The 20,722-nt window shown below is 40.0% G+C and overlaps 1 protein-coding gene across 1 annotated transcript in view; it reads right to left on the bottom strand.

The window, feature by feature from the left end:
- LOC114026056 (guanine nucleotide-binding protein subunit alpha-14) overlaps positions 1-17,175 on the bottom strand; it is a 271,430-nt gene extending 254,255 nt beyond the window's left edge. Inside the window, exon 1 of the mRNA XM_027839669.1 lies at positions 15,565-17,175. Within this exon, the coding sequence (XP_027695470.1) occupies positions 15,565-15,688 (124 nt within the window). The 5' untranslated portion in view covers positions 15,689-17,175. The remainder of the gene's footprint in view (positions 1-15,564) is intronic.
- Positions 17,176-20,722: the final 3,547 nt, after the last annotated feature.

The following is a 20,722-nucleotide window of genomic DNA, read 5'->3' as shown; positions in this document are numbered from 1 at the left end:
TCTCTCTCCATATTTTCTACTTTGGTAAAATCATTCAGTTGAATGGCTTCCACAACAATCTCTATGAAGGCAATTACCCAATTATATCTTTTTTTCTCCTTTTTAAGTTTTTAAAAAATTTTAATTTATGGAAAACAAGCATTTTCATAACAGTACAATAAAAAAGATGATTGCGCATGAAACTGCAAATCTACTATACACAACTTGCTATCCCTTTCAAATATTCTCTGCATTACAGCTCAGTCCTACTTTTTCTTTTGACTCTTGCCTATGAGTCCTGTACCATCAATCTTTTTTTGGTTTGGCTCTTGATGTTCCCATGCCTTCCCCTCTACTGCCATACTCTCAATCTCCAATTCCAAATTAGCTCCATGAGTTTATATAAGCCCCACTAGGCCAAACCCCTCAAACATTCAGAAGTCCAAGGAGGGAGTCCAGGACTTGTTCATACCTGGTTCACATTCCAGGTTGATTGGTTCAATCTAGATGTGTTCTCACTCAATAAAGGAATTCTTGACTAAGTGGGGGTTGCTTGATTGTCTCAACCCCCACTACCTTTTAATTAACATGCCTTTATCAGGGCCAGCTAGGTGTCCAGAGTACTGGCCCTAGAGTCAGAAAGATTCTTCCCGAGTTCAAATCTGGCTTCAGATACTTACTAGCTGTGTGACCCTGGGCAAGTCACTTAATTCTGTTTGCCTTAGTTCCTCATCTTCAAAATGAGCTGGAGAAGGAAATGGGAAACCACTCCAGTATTTTTACCCCCAAAAAGATCACAAATGGTGTCACAAGGAGTGAACACAATTGAACAATCAAGTACAAGAAATCTGCCCATACTGGCATCCCACAACAGAGTCTATTGGGCATCTTTTCCCTGAATACTTGCAGGTCTATGACTCCTGGTTTTTAAACTCCCTCCACCAAAGCAGATTTCAGCAGTTGGATCCATGATTAAAGGGATAAGTCTAGGGAAATATCTGAGATGTATTGAGGTTAAATAACTTGCCCAGAGGCACAAAGCTAGTAAGTGAGAGAAGAAATATGAATCCTACCTTACTACTAACAAGCCCAGCATTGTATCCACTACGCCAAGATACATATATCCCAAAACCAAAAAAAAAAAAAATCCTATATCTCTCTACCACACACACACACACACGCGCGCGCGCACCAAAAAAAAAAAAAGCAGAATAACTTTTCAAATATGAGTCATGCATTCTGTATGGAGCTTTCCTTCTCACTCTTTGATATTCAAGCTCCTTGAGGGCAGGGATTACATTTTTTTTATCTTTCCATCTCAATTACCTAGCATAGTGCTTAGTTAGTGCTAAATGCAAGTAATTCACTAGCAGCAAAATTCTTTTTTCTTTCCATCCTTCTAAAAAAGGACTGTGTGTGTGTATGTGTGTGTGTGTGGTAGAGAGACATTTTATTTCTTTTTCCCTTTCTCTCTAGGTATTTTAACTATCCTTCTGCCATTTTTATTTTGAATCATATATGCCAATCATTTCCTCATCAGATTTATTTTTGTTCCTAGTGTCTGTCTTTGGCTTTCGTCCATTATGCCTTTCACTTCACAATGCAGTTGATACTTTAGTCCTAACAGGAATAAACAGGCCACAGAGTATCAGAGAAATTCAACCATTCTTTCCACTCAAACCTGGTTTTTTCTATCCAAGCCTGCCAATGATTGAGGACTGCTTCCAAATTATTTCACTTAAAAGTGACAGAGAAAAATGTAGTCATTTGCAGAAATAAAATTCAAACCACTTATAAAATGACTCTCCCTATTTCATCAGCAACCTTCCTAAAAGCAATTCACTTTGCTTCTCCCTCTTTAATTTAAAAGCCTATTTTTTCTTATTTGTAAAACTAACTATTTTTTTGTATTTGGCATAGAACCAGAGAACTACAGAGGCAGAAAGGACCTCTGGGATTACCTAGTCCAAGCCTTAGCCAAATCATGAATGCAATCTACAATATCCTCATGTGTGGGCATCACTTCTGCTTCAAGACTCACTATTACCTGAGGCAAGTATTTGCATATTTTGGACAGCTCCAACAGATAAAAGCAAACTTTTCCTTAGGTTAAATCAAAAGTTTGCTAGCCTCTCTATAATTTCAACCCATTAGTCCCAGTTATGTCCTTCAAAGCCTAGCACAAGTTTATTCCCTCTTCTCTTTAGTCCTTCCACATGGGAAAAAAAAACCCTTCAAATAACTGAATTCAAATAATTGCCCCACTCAGCCCCCAAAGTCTTCAGTTTTCTAGGGTAAAACATCCCCAGCTCTTTCACCCATTCTTTCTATGTCACGGTTTAGACCATCAATATCCCATATAAAATGGTGTGTAGGTGGGGCAGCTAGGTGGCGTAGTGGATAGAAGTCCAGCCTTGAAGTCAGGAGGACTTGAGTTAAAATCCAGCCTCAAAAAACACTTGACACTTGCTAGCTGTGTGACCCTGGGCAAGTCACTTAACCCCCATTACCTCACCAAAAAGGCAAAAACAAAATAAAATAAAATAAAATTGGGTGTAGGGTATGTTCAGGGAAGACTAGTACCTCAGGTGTGAAGGCTGCTGAGCCCCTTTCAGGACTACTTTCCACCTTTGGTGTCCACCTGATCCATCTGATTCTCACCTGTGGCTCAAAGAAGCTGTAACATGCACATTGACTACACCCCAATAAACCATTTTGGCAGGTGGGCTAAACCAGGTTGAAGGCAACCAAGGGGTCTCAAATCCATCGAGTTAGGGGGTGTCTACCTCAAGCACGTGAAGATTTCCCGTTTGTGAATGGACAGATAAGAATAATTTGTTCCAATGGCCATGAAGGTAGCTAACATAGACACTGTGGAGCACTTGGAATTTGGTTAGACATCAAAGACTCCCAGGTCATCTGCTGCATCTTGAGCCATCACCAGTTCTGGGTGATTTTAATGCTAGAGCAGGCTCAGACTACTAGGCATTACAGGGAGTCCTTGGGAGCCAGGGAGTTGGAAATAGCAACAGCAATGGCCACTTATTACTGAATACTTGTGCATCTCATAACCTTCTCATCACCAACACTTTCTTCCGCTTACCTAAATACAATAAAACTTCGTGAATGTGTGCCCTCACAGCAAACATTGGCATTTAACAGATTATGTGATTGTAAAGAGAAGAGACAGACAGGATGTGAGAGTGATGAAGGCAGTGTGTGGTACAGAGTGCTGGACTGATCATACACTTATCCTCCCTAAGCTAAATATTCCCGTTCAACAAAAGCAGCAGCCCCAAGGCAAAATGACTACCAGAAGAACTAATGTCAACAGATTAGAAAGCTTCCTTGAGTAGGAATAGTTTGTTGTTAACCTGGAAGAAAAGTTGAGTCAACACATGGTTGGCAATGGTGGAGCAGAAAAGGAGTGGGCAGTTTCAGAGATTTGTTGTACAGCACTACATTTGCTCACCTGGATCAGAACACTCACAAACATCCAGACTGGTTTGATGAAAATGATGGAGAAATTCAGAAGCTGCTAAATGAAAAACAAGAACTCCACAGGGTTTACCATCTCTAAGAAAGCAACATTTAATTCTATCATAAGTAAAGTACAAGCGAAGCTTAGAGAGATGCAGGATTCTTGTAAGAAGTAAGAAGGCAAATGAAATTCATTTTTATGCTGACAGTTAACTCTCCAAAGCACTTTTATGGTGCCCCAAAGGCTATTTATGGACCAAAGACCTATGGTGCATCTCAACTACTCTGTGTTGATGCAGCAATGTTGATTAGTGACAAGGACATGATCCTAGAGAGATGTCTATAGTATTCTCAACAGACCATCATCAATCAATGCCAAAACCACTGACTGTTTACTTCAGGTTGAAGTCAATCACTCCCTAACTGAAGTTCCAATTGAAGAAGAGGTTTTGAATGCCATTAGGCTCCTTTCATGTGGCAAAGCACCTGGTGCTGATTCTATTCCAGCTATTTACAAGGTGGGGTGGGAGCATGTGCCAGTGCCATGCCAAGAAACTGAATCACTTCCATTTGAATTCTTAGGAAGATTCTGAAGACCACCAGACACTGAGGTCCTTTCTTGAACTAAACTGCCAAGCATTCAAACTCTACTGCAAAGAGCACAATTCCAATGGGCTGAACACATTGTTCAAATGCCAAACGTATGCTTGCCCAAAAGACCATTTTATGGAGAACTCACACAGGGTAAGTGCCCACATGGCAGTCAGAAAAGGTGATACAAGGACAATCTCAAGACCTCTCTTAAGAATTTTGGAATTGGGTGTGTGACGTGGGAGACACTGGTTCGGGACCACTCAGCATGGTGTGCCCACATCAGAGAAGGTGCTGTGATATGTGAGCAAAGCAGAATTGAAATAGCTCAAAAGAAATGTGAGACGTGCAAATTTAGAGAATCCATCCCAAATGTTATCACATGGACTATTCGTGCCTGACTTGCGTTACAGCATTCCAAGCATGTATTGCTCTGATCAGTCAGTTGGACGCACTGTAACTAGACTCTAACATAGTGATATCATTTTGGTCCTCTTTGAGAGCAAAGGACAACAACCAACCAACAAAGTATTTCATGGTTTACTGTCAATATCCCATCTAAAATGTGACACCAATAATTAAACTGAAGATGTGATATGAACAACGCAAAGTATAAAAGGATTATTGCTTTCCTGAATCTAAATCAGGACTTCTTAAGCTGAAGTCTGTGAACTTTTTCAAAAAATAATTTGATATGGGCAGCTAGATGGTGAAGTGGATAGAGCACTGGCCCTGGACTCAGGAGGACTTGAGTTCAAATCAGGTCTCAGACACATGATACTCACTAGCTGTGTCACCCTGGACAAATCACTTAACCCCAACTGCCTGGCCCCCCCCCAAAAAGTTTGATGATTGCATTTCAATATAATTGGTTTCTTTTGTAATCCTATGTATTTCACTCTAAGCATTTAGAAACACTCTGAAAATAGGCTTATTTTCCAATATTCTGGAACAGGCTTCACCATGCCAAAGGGGTCCAAGACCCAAAAAGCTTAAGAACCCCTGCTCTAGACTGCAACCAAATATCATATTAGCTTTCGTCCCCTTCTATACCAACACTGTTGACCCACACTAATACAATGACCTTTCAAGTCCTATAAAACCCCCACTTCTTTATCACAAGAAGTGTTTGCCAGTAACTTTCCAAAATCAGCATCTTCTCCTTCCTCAGTATGTTATTTCCAGCTTTTCTTCTTTAGAGGGTGGGAGGTAGCTTTAACTCTCTCCTAAGCAAGTCTCTCCTAAGTCATGGTGTTCCTATCTGATAAGGCCACCTCCTATTCCCATTACTTCCATGTAACAGCTGAAAGAGCTTAGAAACAAGACGATATTCAGGTCTGTAATCAACATCTTAATTTTAAAAACCTGATGAAGAAGAAGAAAAAAGAAGGAAGGAAGGAAGGAGAAAAAGGTAAGGATGAAAGTGCATTATCTGGAATGTACTAAGAAAAGTTTTGTTTAAAGACAAGAAACAGAGACAGAAAAAGAGACAGACACACACATACAAAATAATTTTTTTAGATTAATCAATAATCACTTCCATATGCTTTTGAGTTTAAAATTTTTCTCCCCCTTCCTCCTCACCACCCTCCCTAAGACAGTGCACAATCTGATATAGGTTATACATTTACATTCATATTAAACATATTTTCACATTAGTGATGTCATAAGTAGAAATTAAAACCAATAGGAGGACCCACCAGAAAGAGGAAACAAAACTCAACAGAAGAGAAAAAAAAAATAACAATTTGACTTCCATAATACTTTGTTTGGGTGTGGATAGCATTTTCCATCACAAGGCCTCTGGAGATGTCTTATATCTTGTATTGCCAGGAAGGGTTAAGTTTATCAATATTAGTCATCACACAATGTGGCTGTTGTTGTGTACAATGTTCTCTGCTCACTTCACTCAGCATCAGACCATACAAGTCTTTCCATGTTTTTCTGAAGTCAGCCTGTTCATCATTTCTTATAGCACAATAGTATTCCATCACATTCATATACCACAACTTGCTCAGCCATTCCCCAATTGATGGGCATCCTCTCAATTTCCAATTCTTTGCCACCACAAAAAGAGCTGCTATGAATATTTTTGTACATGTAGGTCCTTTTCCCATTTGTGTGATCTCTTTGGGATATAGCCCTAGAAGTGCTATTGCTGGGTCAAAGGTATGCACATTTTTATAGCCCTTTGGGCATAGTTCCAAATTGCTCTCCAAAAACATGTACAAAATATTAAATGAAAACTGGTTTCCTTTTATCTTCTCCAGAAGTAGCAATTCTCCTATCTCTTCCCACTTCTAACATCCCAATCACCTAAGAAGAAAAGTCCATTTGAACTTCCAAAACACTCAGCACCCCAAAAAGATTCTTTTACCTAAGGATTTGCTGGCCAAGATACAGGCAGAAGATCAAGGCATATCACAGACTAGGCTTTTAATAAGACTATGTATTGGTAACTCAACTGCTGCTATTCTCCAGATGATAACTATACAATAATATGCTACCCTCCTTTACTAGGCAATATTTAGCTGACATTTGGAATGGTCTGCTTGACTCTCCTGGGTTGTGTTCCAGTTTTCTGCTACATCCTTTGCCAAAAAAAAAGCAAGCTCACTAGGAACTTAAAAAAGCAACTTGGAAGAAACTTAAGATCCTGCTCAATCACATTAGCACCTGGAATATATTAATGATAAGAGCTAAATCCAGGGAGACAAAAAGATGTAGGAGGATGAAGAGGTAAGGGAAAGGGATACATAGGATTTTTGCTTTTGTTCCCCTCTACTAGATTTGAAATATTTTTCACTTGCTAATGGATGAGGGAGGCTGTTCTGCATTTCCTTTTCATCTCCTGCTCTTTCCACTTGAGAAAATGATTTCCAGCAATTATTCATTATAAATCCATTACAGCAAAACAGTCTTTATTGCCTAGCTTCAATTATCCTAAGTAAGCACTTCTCTTACTGTAATTTTTAAAAGAATGGGGATGAATATGTGAGAAGAGCACGAGCTCAGAAAGTCAAGAGACCTGGGCTCTAGGTCTTAGCTCTAGAAGTAGTCAGCTATAACACCATCAGGCAAGTCACTCAATTTCTTCACCTTTAACATAACTGACAATAGGATATTTCAACAACCCTGAAGTAAATGGTCAATGTCAATCTTAACCAAATCCAGTATTTTTTAGTTTACACAGGCTAGAGAAATTCAGGCTTATTAAAGCCGGCAAGCCAAGATAAAAATAGTCTCTGGTCCAGGGTCCTGTCCACATTGAATTACCAGAATGGCCATTTAGTGCATGTCTCTGCCTCTTCCTCCATTATAAAAGCAATAGGAAGAAGGAATGAAGTTTTTCCCCTAATTGCTTTTCTGGGACACTTAAAAAAAATTGTTATTTGAAAACTGATCTTCATGTGTTTGCTTGACTATCTGATTTGTTATAAAAAGAGAGCTTTATTTAGGGGTGGGGTGATAGAGTTTAGAGATATTGTTATTTTAAAAAGAAAAAAAAGAGCACCAATGAATCATTTTTTAAAATTTACTTTTATTCTGAACTTAAACACTTCTCTTAATGAGCAATTTCATATACATGATAGAACAGAAAAAGATAATTGTATGTGATATTGTAGATCTCTATTACCTGTAGATTGAATTTGAATTTACTTAGAAGAAAAGCAATCTTCAGCTTTCAAAGCTGTCTGTGCTTTCTATCCTTCCTTTTGTTTCTTTCAATGAATCATTTGTTAAGAATTCACAGAAGGGCAATGTTGGAACTACTATGCTAAATTTGATACATACTTTTAAAAAACCCTTGTACTTGGGGCAGAACTACTATGATAAATTTGAAATATACTTTAAAAAAAAAAAACCTTGTACTAGGTGGTGCAGTAGATAGAGCACCAGCCCTTGAGTCAGGAGGACCTGAGTTCAAATCCAGCCTTAGACACTTGACACTAGCTGTGTGACCCTAGGCAAGTCACTTATCCCCAACTGCCTCATCAAAAAACAAACAAAAAACAAAATCTTGTACTTGTTGAATTGAGATTCATGTTTCACATGCACACCTCTTTTTCTATTCTTTGCAGAGGTTGGCAAAGTTCATAATAACAAAAGGAAAATTTATTTTTTAAAAATTGTCCTTGGGATCCTGGGGCAGTTCCAAATCATGTGCATTAGAGAATAAAGTCATGGACTGTACTACTTAACATTCTGAACCCAAAAGCTGCCAAATGAATATTCTGGTGAGAGCAGAATAAATCCAGGTACTGCTGGTGAATGGGCAATAAAATTGTCCATTGTATTTGATAATAAGGAAGTCATTGCTCTACAGTATTATGCTGGAGCCAATTCAAACTGGAGATAGTTAAATTTTTAGGGAGAACATTTACACCTGGAAATCAGTAAACTCTAAGAATTAAGGTTTGGTTTGTTGCTTAGTTGATTGTCTAGACTTTAAAAAGTGATGGAGGAAACATGTAGATTAAGCATAAAAATGTGTTGTGTCTACGGGTTTTTTCCCCCCAAGGAGAACTGGTTATTAAGCATTTACTAGTACACCACTGTTGGTGGCCTAAGTAAAATTTCAATAGAACAGTAAGGAAAGAAATGCAAGTGGAAGGAGGCATCAAACACACTTTCTCTAGAGGTCTGGTATTAAAGAAAAGGAAGGAAATGTCACAGAAGAATTGGGGGGAAAAAAGGATTTTCGGTTGATAGAGATTTTTCCTGTCAGGGGCCTCAATTCACAAGCTGGACCATCTGTTTCAAGTGTGGGGTGGAAGCAAAGGGGAAATAAAGTAGCAAGAAAATGAAACAACTACTGTGGGGAATGAGACATAAAAATCAATATGTCATCAATCCTTCAATTCCTGCAGTAGCAAGATGCCAACTGAGATCAGACAACATAGATTTACAGTAGATGAAATCAGCATGATTGTGGTAAGCTCCAGCCACAATTAGTAGCCGAGGAGAAGGAAGCTCATATAAAGCCTGTATAAAATTGGAGGAGAAATAGGAGGAAAAGTTAGTAAATATAAAGTGTAATCCTTCTTTCCCTACTGCCCTTTAGGTGCCTGGTATAGGTATCAGGGTCCAGAAAGAAGATGTCATTGGAACACTGTAGGAAGTCAGTAAATACTTTCTGTGTATAAATGGAATAATCTTCCTTTCCTGGGCTAGTATATTCAAAACTGCAGCCCAAAACTTATGGCTACATTTGCATGACCTAAATCAGTTACAAAGATATTTTCTCCCCTGGAGTACTGAATTCAACTCTTCTCTACTGTCTCTTGTTCCCCACCACCAGGTATCTTCATTGCCACCCAACTCAATTCTGTCTCTGCCCCATCCTCTTCCAGATGTAACCATCCTTTCCACTGGGCCTTCTGAAATGCATACTCCATAATTTACAAACTTCCTCTTATCTTATACCATTTCCTTCCTTGCTCCTCTCATCTTTTGGCACTCACTGTGATGTGACTACCTCAACCTCATGATGCCACATTCCTAGCCACTCTTTCTAATACTAACTAGACATTCATTCATTCATCCCCTAGATTCCTCAGTTGTAGTGGGGGTGCCATAATATTCCTCATTTCCCATTGCTACATCTAGATCAAGGGTAGGGAACCTGTGGCTTTGAGGCCACATGTGGCCCTCTAAGTCCTCAAGTGTGGCCCTCTGACTGAATCCAAACTTTACAGAACTATCTCCCCACCCCTGATCTAGACACCCCCTCTACCACCATCATTCAGTGACCTCTTCTCTTTTGAGGTTCATGGAATCTAAATTTGTCACCCAATCCAGATCACGGTAGCCATTATCTACTGACACCCAGAATATTCTCTCTCCTTTTTCAATGAGTTCAATGCCTGTCTCACAATCTTCCTCTCTACCCCAAATCTTGTTATCACTGAGCTTATTGTTTAGTAGAGCAAAATAGCACATTAATAGAAATTATAATGATGAATTATATTTTCAATGTGTCATAGTTCTTTTTTAAGTTTTCTATGTAAAGTTTGGAAGATGAAAGGAAAGGTAATCACCAAGCATAAGGGAAAGCTTCCAGAAGGAGTCTGAGTTGGACTTAAAAGGATAGATAGGAATCTAAAAGGTAAGAAGCCATGAATGGAGGGCATTTCAGGTACAAAGAACAGCATGAGCAAACACATGAGACAGGAAATAATGGGGCATTTGCAGGGGAAAGCAAGTCTTCCAGTTTGGCTGAAACATAGAGTACATATAGGAAAGGACTATAAGATAAAGCTAGAATGACAGTTTGTCACCAAACCACCAAGAATCTCGAATGAGTTTTACTATTGATAAAACACTGAAGATTTTGGAAGAGTGACATAACCAAATATGTGTTTAAGGAAGCAGAATCTGGCAATGGAGTGAAAGAATAACTGGAAGGGGGATTCAGTGGAGGCAATAAGAGCTGTTGCAATAGCCTCTAATAGACCAGATAAGGAGAGTCTATCCCAATATAGTAAGAATACATTGTAGTAGGCAGGTGAGGAAATACTGCAAAAATAGAACTGATTGGATTGAGTGTGAGAGGTGATGGAAGAATCCATATCATCAAGCTTTCAAATATGGGACAATGGGAAAATGATGGTACTACTTTCAGAAATTATTTCTCTTTAGGGTTCCAGAAGTGAATTTTCAAATGTCTACAGAAGATATTTTAAGGAAGAACAGGTCTGGGGAGAAAGATCTGGTTTATACTGCTGGGGCTGAGAAAGTGGCCAGATGAAAATATCTTCTGTAGATGGTTGAAAATTCACTTCTGGAACCCTAAAGAGAAATTGGGGCTAGAGAAAGACATGAGAGTCAGCTCCATACGGGGGAGAGTTGAAGCTATGGGAATGAAAGAGATGATCAAGGAAAAGAGAACCTTCAGAAACATCTACCTTATAACAGCCTACAGTTAAATAAAGAAGATAGAGAGTTTCCTTAGATAAAGACCATTTGGAGAATAAAAGGTGAACTGGGGGAGTATGTTGTCCTTGAAGTCAACAGAGAAGATAGTCAAAACTAAAAGATGCTGGAGAGAGTTCGAGGAAGAAATACAAAGATCACTGGATATGTTGTTTAGGAAGTTATTGTGGGTCCTTTGAGAAAGCAGTTTTCAGGAAAAGAAATGTTCATAGAGAAGCCAGATTTTATTATTAGCTAAAGACTGGACATAGGGGTGAACTAAATAAGACAAAATTTAATGGGCACAAATTAAAAAAAAACTTTACAAGATAGAGGAGATATCAGTTTGTCTAAAAATCAAGATCTGGGTAGGGGAGAGAGACTTGAAAAGAAAGATTTGGAATGTTTAAGCCCAAGAAGAGATTTGAGGAAAATATGATAGTTGTCTTGTAAAAAGTATGAGCTTCAGAAGTGTTGGCTGAGCTGAATTCCTACTGGGCGGCTAGCTTACCCATGAATACCACTGGATCTGTGATTTTAACAGAAATTATCTTTCACTTATTGGTTAAAAGCAGAGGTTCTTAACCTTTTCTATGTCATGTACCTCTTTGGCAGTGTGACGAATGAAAATCCTGAGACACAGTTTCTGGGTAATTAATAATCAATTTATTTATTAGGCCAGCTAATAATCAATAAACTGATGGTCAGTGGTTTCTCTCCCTAACCAAAGACAAAGCCATGAAGAGACTGGAAGCCTTAATATACTTTTGGAAAACGGAGATGCTCTTGGTGAAAATCAACCCTGATTGGTGGACATTTAAATGAGGAGGTGGGCTAAAAGTCTTTAGTCCTCCTGCTAAGAAGTTGGTTTGATCATAAGACTCAGCTGCCTTCAGCAATCTGGCCCGAGGAATCCATCTCCACCCAAACCACTCTGATCAGTTTTCTCCTTCATTAGCTGGGTTACCCTAAACTCCAAAGGAGTGGTGCAAGGACAAGGGATTATTCCCTCATGGCAACAATTTACCTAGATTAGATTTGGTTTACACTTCAAACAGAAGTCTCCTAGTTGGGTAGGGTCCTGCCAAAGATTGAGGAGCATGTACCCCAATGATTAGGGCAGTCATTATCATTGTCATTAATCATGGCTGATTAGTTTCAGCCTTGCCCTGCAGTGACTTACTGACAGACCTACAGGGGCTGGTCCCTGAATGAGGAAATAAAAAAACTCGATTCTAATTAATCATGAGTTATTAATAGAAAATAATAATTTCTCTCAGCAGTTTGGTGATGTCTATGGACCCCTTCTCAGAATCATGTTTTTAAATGCATAAAACATATGGGATTATGAAGATCAACTGTATTGCAATAGTTATCAAACTTTAAACAAATGGAGTTCTCTGACCCAGTTTTAGAGTTGACTCTTCTTTTTTTTTAATTTATTTTTAGTTTTCAACACTCACTTCCATAAGATCTTGAGTTCCAAAATTTCTCCCCATCTCTCCCCTCCCCCTACCCCAAGATGGCATGTAATTTGATATAGGCTCTACATATGCATTCATATTAAACCTATTTTCACATTAGTCATGTTGTAAAGAAGAGTTAGAACCAATGGGAGAAACTACAAGAAAGAAGAAACAAAAAAAGGAAAAAAAGAGAGAGACAGCAAATAATATGCTTCGATCTGCATTCAGACTCTATAGTTCTTTTTCTGTATGTGGACAGCATTTTCCATCATAAGTCTTTTGGAGTTGTCTTACATTGCTAATAGTTGATCCTTACATTGCTAAGAGCCGACTCTATCAAATTTAGTCATCAAACAATGTGTCTGTTACCGTGTACAATGTTTTTCTGGTTCTGCTCACTTCACTTGGCATCAGTTCATTTAAGTCTTTCCAGGTTTTTCTGAAGTCCATCTGCTTATCATTTCTTTTCTTTTTCTTTCTTTTTTTTCTTTTGCTTGAATATTTTTCCTAGGTGAAAACTATAGACCTCTATCAAAAAAACTCTTAGACTGCTGTCCCTTCCTGCTCTGGGGATCCTGGCCCTGGTCTTGAGGAAATGGTGGTGGCATCCTGGTTCATGGCCTGCTCCATGGTGACACTCCCTCTTCCTTCACCTAAGGCTAGAGTTTACCTGCTGCTTGGTTCCCACCCTGCTTGCTTCCAAGACATCCTCATCATTCAGCAAAAAGGGGAAGGAGGGAAGAGAGACACAGAGAAACCACTCACAGTTCAATGGGCCTAATCTGCACCCCTAAACCCATCCACTCTCCACGCTACCAAGAAAATTAAGACAGGAAGGATGGACATGCTCATTACACTAGGCCATACCATGTGGGTAGATACAGGGAGCCATATCCGGAATTAGGGTGGGGTAGTGGAGGGGAAAGATGGCCATCTATGTTAATGATGCTTCTCTGCTAACTCCCTCAAGTAGCCACGTTCATTTTCTAGTTCCTATACTCAGAACAATCCCTGGGAGTTTGATTCTTGGTGTCAAATGGGCCATAGCAAGAAGGCCTGTTTAACTGGATCATGATAAGAATGTACAGACCAGACAGGTCGGGGAGATGCAACAGGGCCTGGAATGAGGTTGGTAAAAACACAAGCTGGCAGCCCTATCCCTAAGGTTACAGCAGACTCGGGGGGCAGCGGGCATGGTGAGTGCCACTCTCCAAAGTTGAATCTCTCAGATTTCAGAGATGGTCTGGTTGGCCTTCTGTAGGGTCTTGAGCATGAGAGCTGCCTCATTTCAATGTGGGGTCATGTGTTTAGACTCAGTCAGCAGCTGCTCACCATTTCTTATAGCATAATAGTATTCCATTACATTCATATACCATTCTCCAGCTGATGGGCACCCCCTCAGTCTCCAATTCTTTGCCATCACAAAAAGAGCTGCTATAAATATTTTTGTACGTGTAGGTCCTTTTCCCATTTGTATGATCTCTTTGGGACACAGACCTAGAAGTGTTATCGCTGGGTCAAAGGGTATGCACATTTTTATAGCCCTTTGGGCATAGTTCCAAATTGCTCTCCAGGATGGTTGGATCAGTTCAAGAGTTGACTATTCTTAAGAATCTGTTTTAAAGAGTTAGTTGTTTTGAGGCACAAAGATTAAATAATTTGCCCAGGATCACATAGCTAGTGCAAGAGGCAATATTAGAGCCCAAGTGTAGATCTTACACCAAGTCCAGCACTCTATACACAAACAAATCTGTCACTAAAATAGAGTGGCATTAAAGTAAGACAGTACATAAATATGTTAAAATTAAACATAGCCTGTTTGGTCACTCACAAGAAGAGTGGAAATACACAGTATAGGTGCTTAAGCAGTTAGCAATAATCATTAGCATTAGACAGGCACAGGATAAACCCTAACAGTAATCTCCAATGCCCCCCACTTTTCCTCCTAAATCATATTATTCAAGGCTTCGGTATAAAGCACATGCACATGCGCGCGCGCGCGCGCACACACACACACACACACAATTTAAACTGTTCGCCAAGCATTGCAAGGCAGCATTTTTTCTGACATCAAAGTTCCAGAACTTTACATATAGCATGGTAACAACAACCAGAGGGTCTCTGAAATAGTGACAGCCAGCACCTGAAAAAGTGGCAATAAGATAAAAGGTTGAGTGTTGGACAGAAATCACAGTGAGAAGGTGAGAACAGATCAATCTCAGAGCATAGAGCAAAGTGAAGTGGGGATGGCACTGCACCCCACCCCCCCAGCCAACATTCTTCACCGAAGGGCCAGTCCAGTAGGCTCTTGACTAGAGAGGTAAGAAAGAAGGTAGGTTTATTGCTTTAGGAGGAAGGCAAAAAGGAAAGAGGGAAAGCAGTCGGTTAATAACGTGGTTCAACATTGTGCAATGACCAACTTTGATAGACTTAGCTCTTCTCAGCAATACAAGTATCTAAGACAATTCCAAGGGACTCATCATGGAAAATGCTATCTACATCCAGACAAAACTATGGAGTCTGAATGCAGATAGAAGCATACTATTTTCACTTGTTTGTTTTTTCTTTCTCGTGGTTTTTCCCTTTTGTTCTGATTCTTCTTTCCCAACATGACTCATGTGGAAATATGTCTAATATGATTTACATGTATAGCCATAGATTGCTTGCCATCTTGGAGAGGGGGGAGGGAAGGGAAGGAGGGAGAAAAAATTGGAACTTAAAATCTTATAAATGTGAATGTTGAAAACTATCTTTACATGTAATTGAAAAAAATACTATTAAGCGGGGGTGGGGGGAGTGGGCAAAGGGGGACGAATAACGTGGTCTAGGTTTTGTGGAAGGGTGGGCTGTCACTGGTACAAAGTAAAGGGGAAGGCCCGACCCCCCCCAAAAAAAAGTATAGTGGAGGGAACTCAAACCTCCAAGGTTGCAAACCTCCTGACCAAATTTTACAGAAAGAATGAAAAACGTGGCAAGTAAGAGGTCAGGGAGTAATTAGATTACTAGAAATTAGTCACACTGTGTTAGGGTGGTATTTCCACCAGCTCATCCTCTGAATATGGGTGATCTGATACGTGGTTTTGGGTATGTTACAGAGCTCGGGGGGCGAACTCGCGCTCTATCGTGCACTCACCCAGCAGCAGCAGCTTGAGCTCCCTACGCGCGTCTTTCTTGTCCCTGCGCAGCTGCCGCTCAATTTCGGCACTGATGCGCTGCGACTCCTTCTCCTCCGCGGACAAGCAGCAGCACCCGGCCATGGTTTCGCACTGCCCCCTAAGTATGGGTCACCCGGGGCGTCGGGACCAGATTTAGTACCCGCTACTGATTCTCTCCCTGAAAGTGGCTTCTCCCCCTCAGCTTTTCCAGCCCCAGTCTGATCGAAGGATTAATAGACAAGGACGAGTTTAGTTGGAGAAGGGAGGTCTCTTTTTCCTCTAAAACGCGTCCCAAGAGCTAACTCGGTCGAAGAGATTTCTTTCTGGCTGACAGTTCTTCCCGGGGGGCGAGAAGGATAGTTCCTCGGCAGCACAAGTCAAGGCAGATGCAGGGTTCCTTCAACTTAGGGGGTGCCAGCGTATGCAGAGTGCGTTATCTCCTTACCTCCCGAGTCGGATAACCTTATTCGGGTTTTTCTTTTTTCTTTGTTTTTTGCTTTTTTTCCGAGGAGATCAGAGAAGGTTTGAATTGGCTTCCTCCAAACTCGAGTGCAGCTTGTTGTATGCGCCGGAGTAGGTGGACCTAGAGAAGGGGCTTGGGAGGAGAGGGCGCGACTCACGCGCAAAGTTGGGGTGGAGCTGCCCAGGGGCCCCAAGGGGACTGGCCAGGGGCGGCGGTGGAGGAGAAGGAGGCAGGCGCTGCAGGAGGCCAGGGGAGGAAGACTGGCCAGGAGAGTCAAGCCCCAAAAGCAGAAGGGGCCGAAGGCAAGGTCCTAAGGAAAGGTTTCTGGTTCCTGCTGTTCGCGGCTTAGGAGAAGAAGGCGGAGCGTCCAGGAACACTCCGCCGCAGCTTGTGCCCTCGAGCCGGGCACCCCTGACAAATGGCGTCTGTTGGCAGTGGAGTGGGTCTCACTGGGGGCTGACTGGGGTGGGGGCGCGCTAACATCTGGGTCTAAACCTTCAGCACCTGCGCTGCTTCTGGGTCTTCGCCGTTGCAGGAGCTTCAGGGGAGTGGCGGCAAAGCGCTGAGTGCCCGCGCTCCCTTCCTCAGCAAATCTGGGTTCTGACAGGTGAGGGAGTTTCCACAATTCCTCAACAACCGAGGAGAAGGCTGCGGAAGGTGAACGCACGAGAAACAGAGCCAACGTTCCTGCCTTCACTTGGGGTTGAGGCTCCTCAGACGTCTTCCGTTCCTCGGTCAATTTTCCCTAGAACAACTGCTCTGGAGCTCCCAAATCGCTTGTGTAGATAATCAAAGTGTCCCTTCTACTGCTATTTGGCAATAGTGTTAAAAACCCCTCGGTTATAGAGTCGCCTCTGCTGGACTCCACCCAAGTGGTTTAAGTAAAGGCGCGTGTAAATATCATCTCTGGAACCTTCCCACACCCACCGGATTTGAGAAAGGGCGTTCAGGGGAGAGAGGAAATGGAAACTGATGGATAGTTTGCATATTTTAGCATAGAAAAAACCTTTCTCCTGGAAGTTAGAGCATCGGAGCAACACCTGACGATTCCTTAATTCAAAGCAGTTGTTTGACACAAACCCCTTTAAGAATTGTTTTATAAGAAGACTAGATAGAAAGTTTTGTTTTTAGGTACTTCTATGGATATTTATGGTTATATATGTTTGCGTGTACATCTTTATATATGGGTGTAATTGTATACTGTCCATCCAAGTATAATTTGTGGCTGCAGATGTATACATCTGCCTTTTAAAACTTTTATCTTCAAATAAGATATGCAATGTGCTATAGTAGCTGGATGGCCGGCCTGGGAGGCCGGAAGACCTGTGTTCAAGTATTGCCTCGAACACGTTGTAGTTAGTAGACTCACTTAAGCTTTCCGTTTCCCCAGGTAACTGTCCAAAGCACTAAGCTATAGATGTGCTACTTAATCTTAAGAGGAGGTGGGATTTTCATACCTGGAATCACCTAAAACTGATAAAAAAAAAATCACTGACCAAGAACAAACAAAAAAAGTCAAGTATAAAAGGCAGAATGCATTTTTTTTTTTGCATTGTTTTCGCCTTGCACTAGACTGAGGCATCAAGAACAGATACATCGAGAGGGGAGACGAGTAGAAAAGAAAACGTGAGGAGATTGATGTCTTCAGTAACTAAATTTTCTATTACTTCAAGTCTTTGAGTCAACATTTACACTGTAAACATTTTATAGAGGCAGACAATTAGCTTGTGGTGCCTAATTAAGAACAGGCAAATTTAAGTTTGGAAGGAGAATCATATCTTTTAATCATTGATAATTGGGCAGCATGTTCAGTGAAATGAGTTGGGTGTCTTTTTTATAGAGCATAAAGAACTTGGCAAGGTGGAGCTATTTTGCTGCAGGGGTGTACTGTTTATTTTACAGTCCAAAGAATGTAAACTAGTCATGCATTAAAAACTTATTATGTGCATGCATTCTTAAACGTTTGCGGCTTATTTCTTCCCCTCTTTACCAGAGCAGAAATAGACTGGTGCTAACAGTGACCCCTACAGGCAAGTTGCCTGACTGAAACTTTAATCAAGTCTAGACTGCTGGCGTGGTAACCAAACCTTTTCACTCTTTACTTCATTTTGCATTTGTGCTATGGACTTTTGGAACTGTCAAATTAATGGTTGCTTTATATTCGATAGGATTAAAAAAACAAAATCCCAAGAAAAAACTTGATGTTGTCTGCTCAGAAAACATTTAAGAGTTTTCAGCCATCTATGCTATCTTCTGCCAAAAATGTAGGGAAAAAAGAAATCCAAGATAGGTGGTAGGATTTCAGTTCACTTTAACAAGCATTTATTATTTCAAAACATGTGGGTGAATTTGTGGGAAGAGCACTGGTCTGGGAAATCAAGGTACCTGGATTGTAGTGCCTTTCTCTAGAACTAACTAGTAAGCTATATAATCAAATAGTCAATAACCATTTATGAAGTACCTATTATGTGCCAGGCACTGGGCTAAGCGCTGGTGATACAGATATTTTAAAAAAAGAAAAAAAAAGTTCCTGACCCCAGGGAGCTTACAATCTAAAGGGAGGAGGAGGAAAACACAAAAGGAAAACTGAAAAAGGTGGGGGAGTGCCTGGGGAAGGTGTTCTACCTTTTCATTGTGTGAAAGAAGCATAGCCAGGTGAGAAATGAGATGTTCAGACCTGTGCTCTTACCTTAAATGGAGGTTTTGGAGTCCATGGATCCACCCAACAATCAGAGGGAACTAACAAGTCAGCTAACCTCAGGGCAAGTCATTCAGTTTCTTCCCCCCTTAAACAGCAAGTTGTATTAGATGAAGTGTTCTTGGGGTGGGTGATCATTTTTTAAATGTTTTAATAACTGTTTCACTGTAATGGGTTCCTTTTGTAATCCTAATTATTTCAATTTTATGCATGTAAAACCATTGTTCTGAGAAGAGGACCACAGTCTTTACCAAGATGCCAAAGAGGTTCATGATACAAAAATGGTTAAGAATCCCTAGATTATATGATAGATTTTAGAGCTGGAAAGGATTTTTGAGATCATCTTTTTCAATAGATTTGTTTCAATGTATTTATCATATAGAAGAGGAAACTGAGAGGAAATTAATTAATTTTCCAAGGATTTCACTATACTCCTCCTACAGTTCTTTAGGCTCTCTACCAACTATGCTATGTTACAATTCTAGAACAATTATTGAAAATAAGTGCAAAATTCTTTTTTTAATTTACAGGTTTAATTCTCTAGGTTTTTTTTTTGTTTTCAACATTCTTCTTTTTAAATAAGATTTTTAATTCCAAATTTTTCTCCCTCCCTCCCCTCCCTTCTCCCCAAGACAGCAAGCAATCTGATAATAGGTTATACATGTACAATCATGTTAAACATATTCCCACATTAGTCATGTTGTGAAAGAAGAAACAAAAGGGAAAATATACACAAAAAAGTGAAAATAGTATGCTTCAGTCTGCATTCAGATTCCATAGTTCTCTGGATGTGGATAGTATTTTCCATCATGGGTCTTTTGGAATTGTTTTGGATTGTTGTATTGCTGAAAAGAGTTAATTCTGTCATGGTTGATCATTGCACAATGTTGCTGTTACTGTGTACAGTGTTGTCCTGGTTCTGCTCACTTCACTCAGCATCAGTTCATGTAAGTCCAGGTTTTTCTGAAATCTGCCTGCTCATCATTTCTTATAGCACAATAGTATTCCATTACAATCATGTGCCACAACCTGTTCAACCATTCCACAATTGATGGACGTCCCCTCAATTATCAATTCTTTGCCACCACAAAAAGAGTTGCTATAAATATTTTTGAACATACAGGTTCTTTCCACTTTTTTATTATCTCTTTGGGATACAGACCTTGCAGTGGTGTTACTGGATCAAAGGGTATGCTGTTTGATTGCCCTTTGGACATAGTTCCAAATTACTCTCCAGAATGGTTGGATCAGTTCTAAGTGCAAAATTCTTTAAAAATATTGGGTACACTGAAAGAAATTGAATGAAATACAACTAAATGTTAAGTACCTACTATCAACAAAGATACAGAAAAAGTCAATTGTTCGTTCCCTAAGAAGGCATATAGGCCTAGTTGGGGAATAAAATTAATTCAAGTGAAATTTTTCATCATACTTATAAGAAGATATTAAAAGTAATTTTTAACAAAATTGATGCCCATGTATAGAGGAAAGGCTAAAGTGGGGTACATGAATGTAATGGAATATCATTACCATAACATAACAATGAATATGAAGAGTATAACAAAAAATGGAAGGACATATATGAACGGAAGCCAAGTAAGCAGAATCAGAAAACAGTATTGCAATGATTATGATAATGTAAATGGAAAGAAAAAACGAAATTGAATGCTGAATAATTATTATGACTAAGTTTTGCCCAGAAGAAGAATTGGAGAAAGTACACCTCCTTTCCTACCCTCTTTGCAAAGGTGGGATACTATTGGTGTGGAACACAGAATATATTGGCAAATGCAATTAGAGTTGGTTTTTTGGAACTGTTTTTTTTTCCTCCTCTCTTTGCTACAAGGGATGCTTCACTGGAGAGAAAAAGGGAAAGGAGGAATCTATTTGGTAATAGAAATGATATAAAAGCAAAAATACATTTTGAAAAAAGTAATTTAAAAATTAAGTTGGTTTTGACTTTTGAAAGCATAGC

The sequence above is a fragment of the Vombatus ursinus genome, unplaced genomic scaffold, assembly GCF_900497805.2.
Source record: "Vombatus ursinus unplaced genomic scaffold, bare-nosed wombat genome assembly UNPS02014832.1, whole genome shotgun sequence".
NCBI lineage: Eukaryota > Metazoa > Chordata > Mammalia > Diprotodontia > Vombatidae > Vombatus > Vombatus ursinus.
Note: the sequence above shows the minus strand (reverse complement) of the source record. Positions and strands in the feature narration are given on the sequence as shown.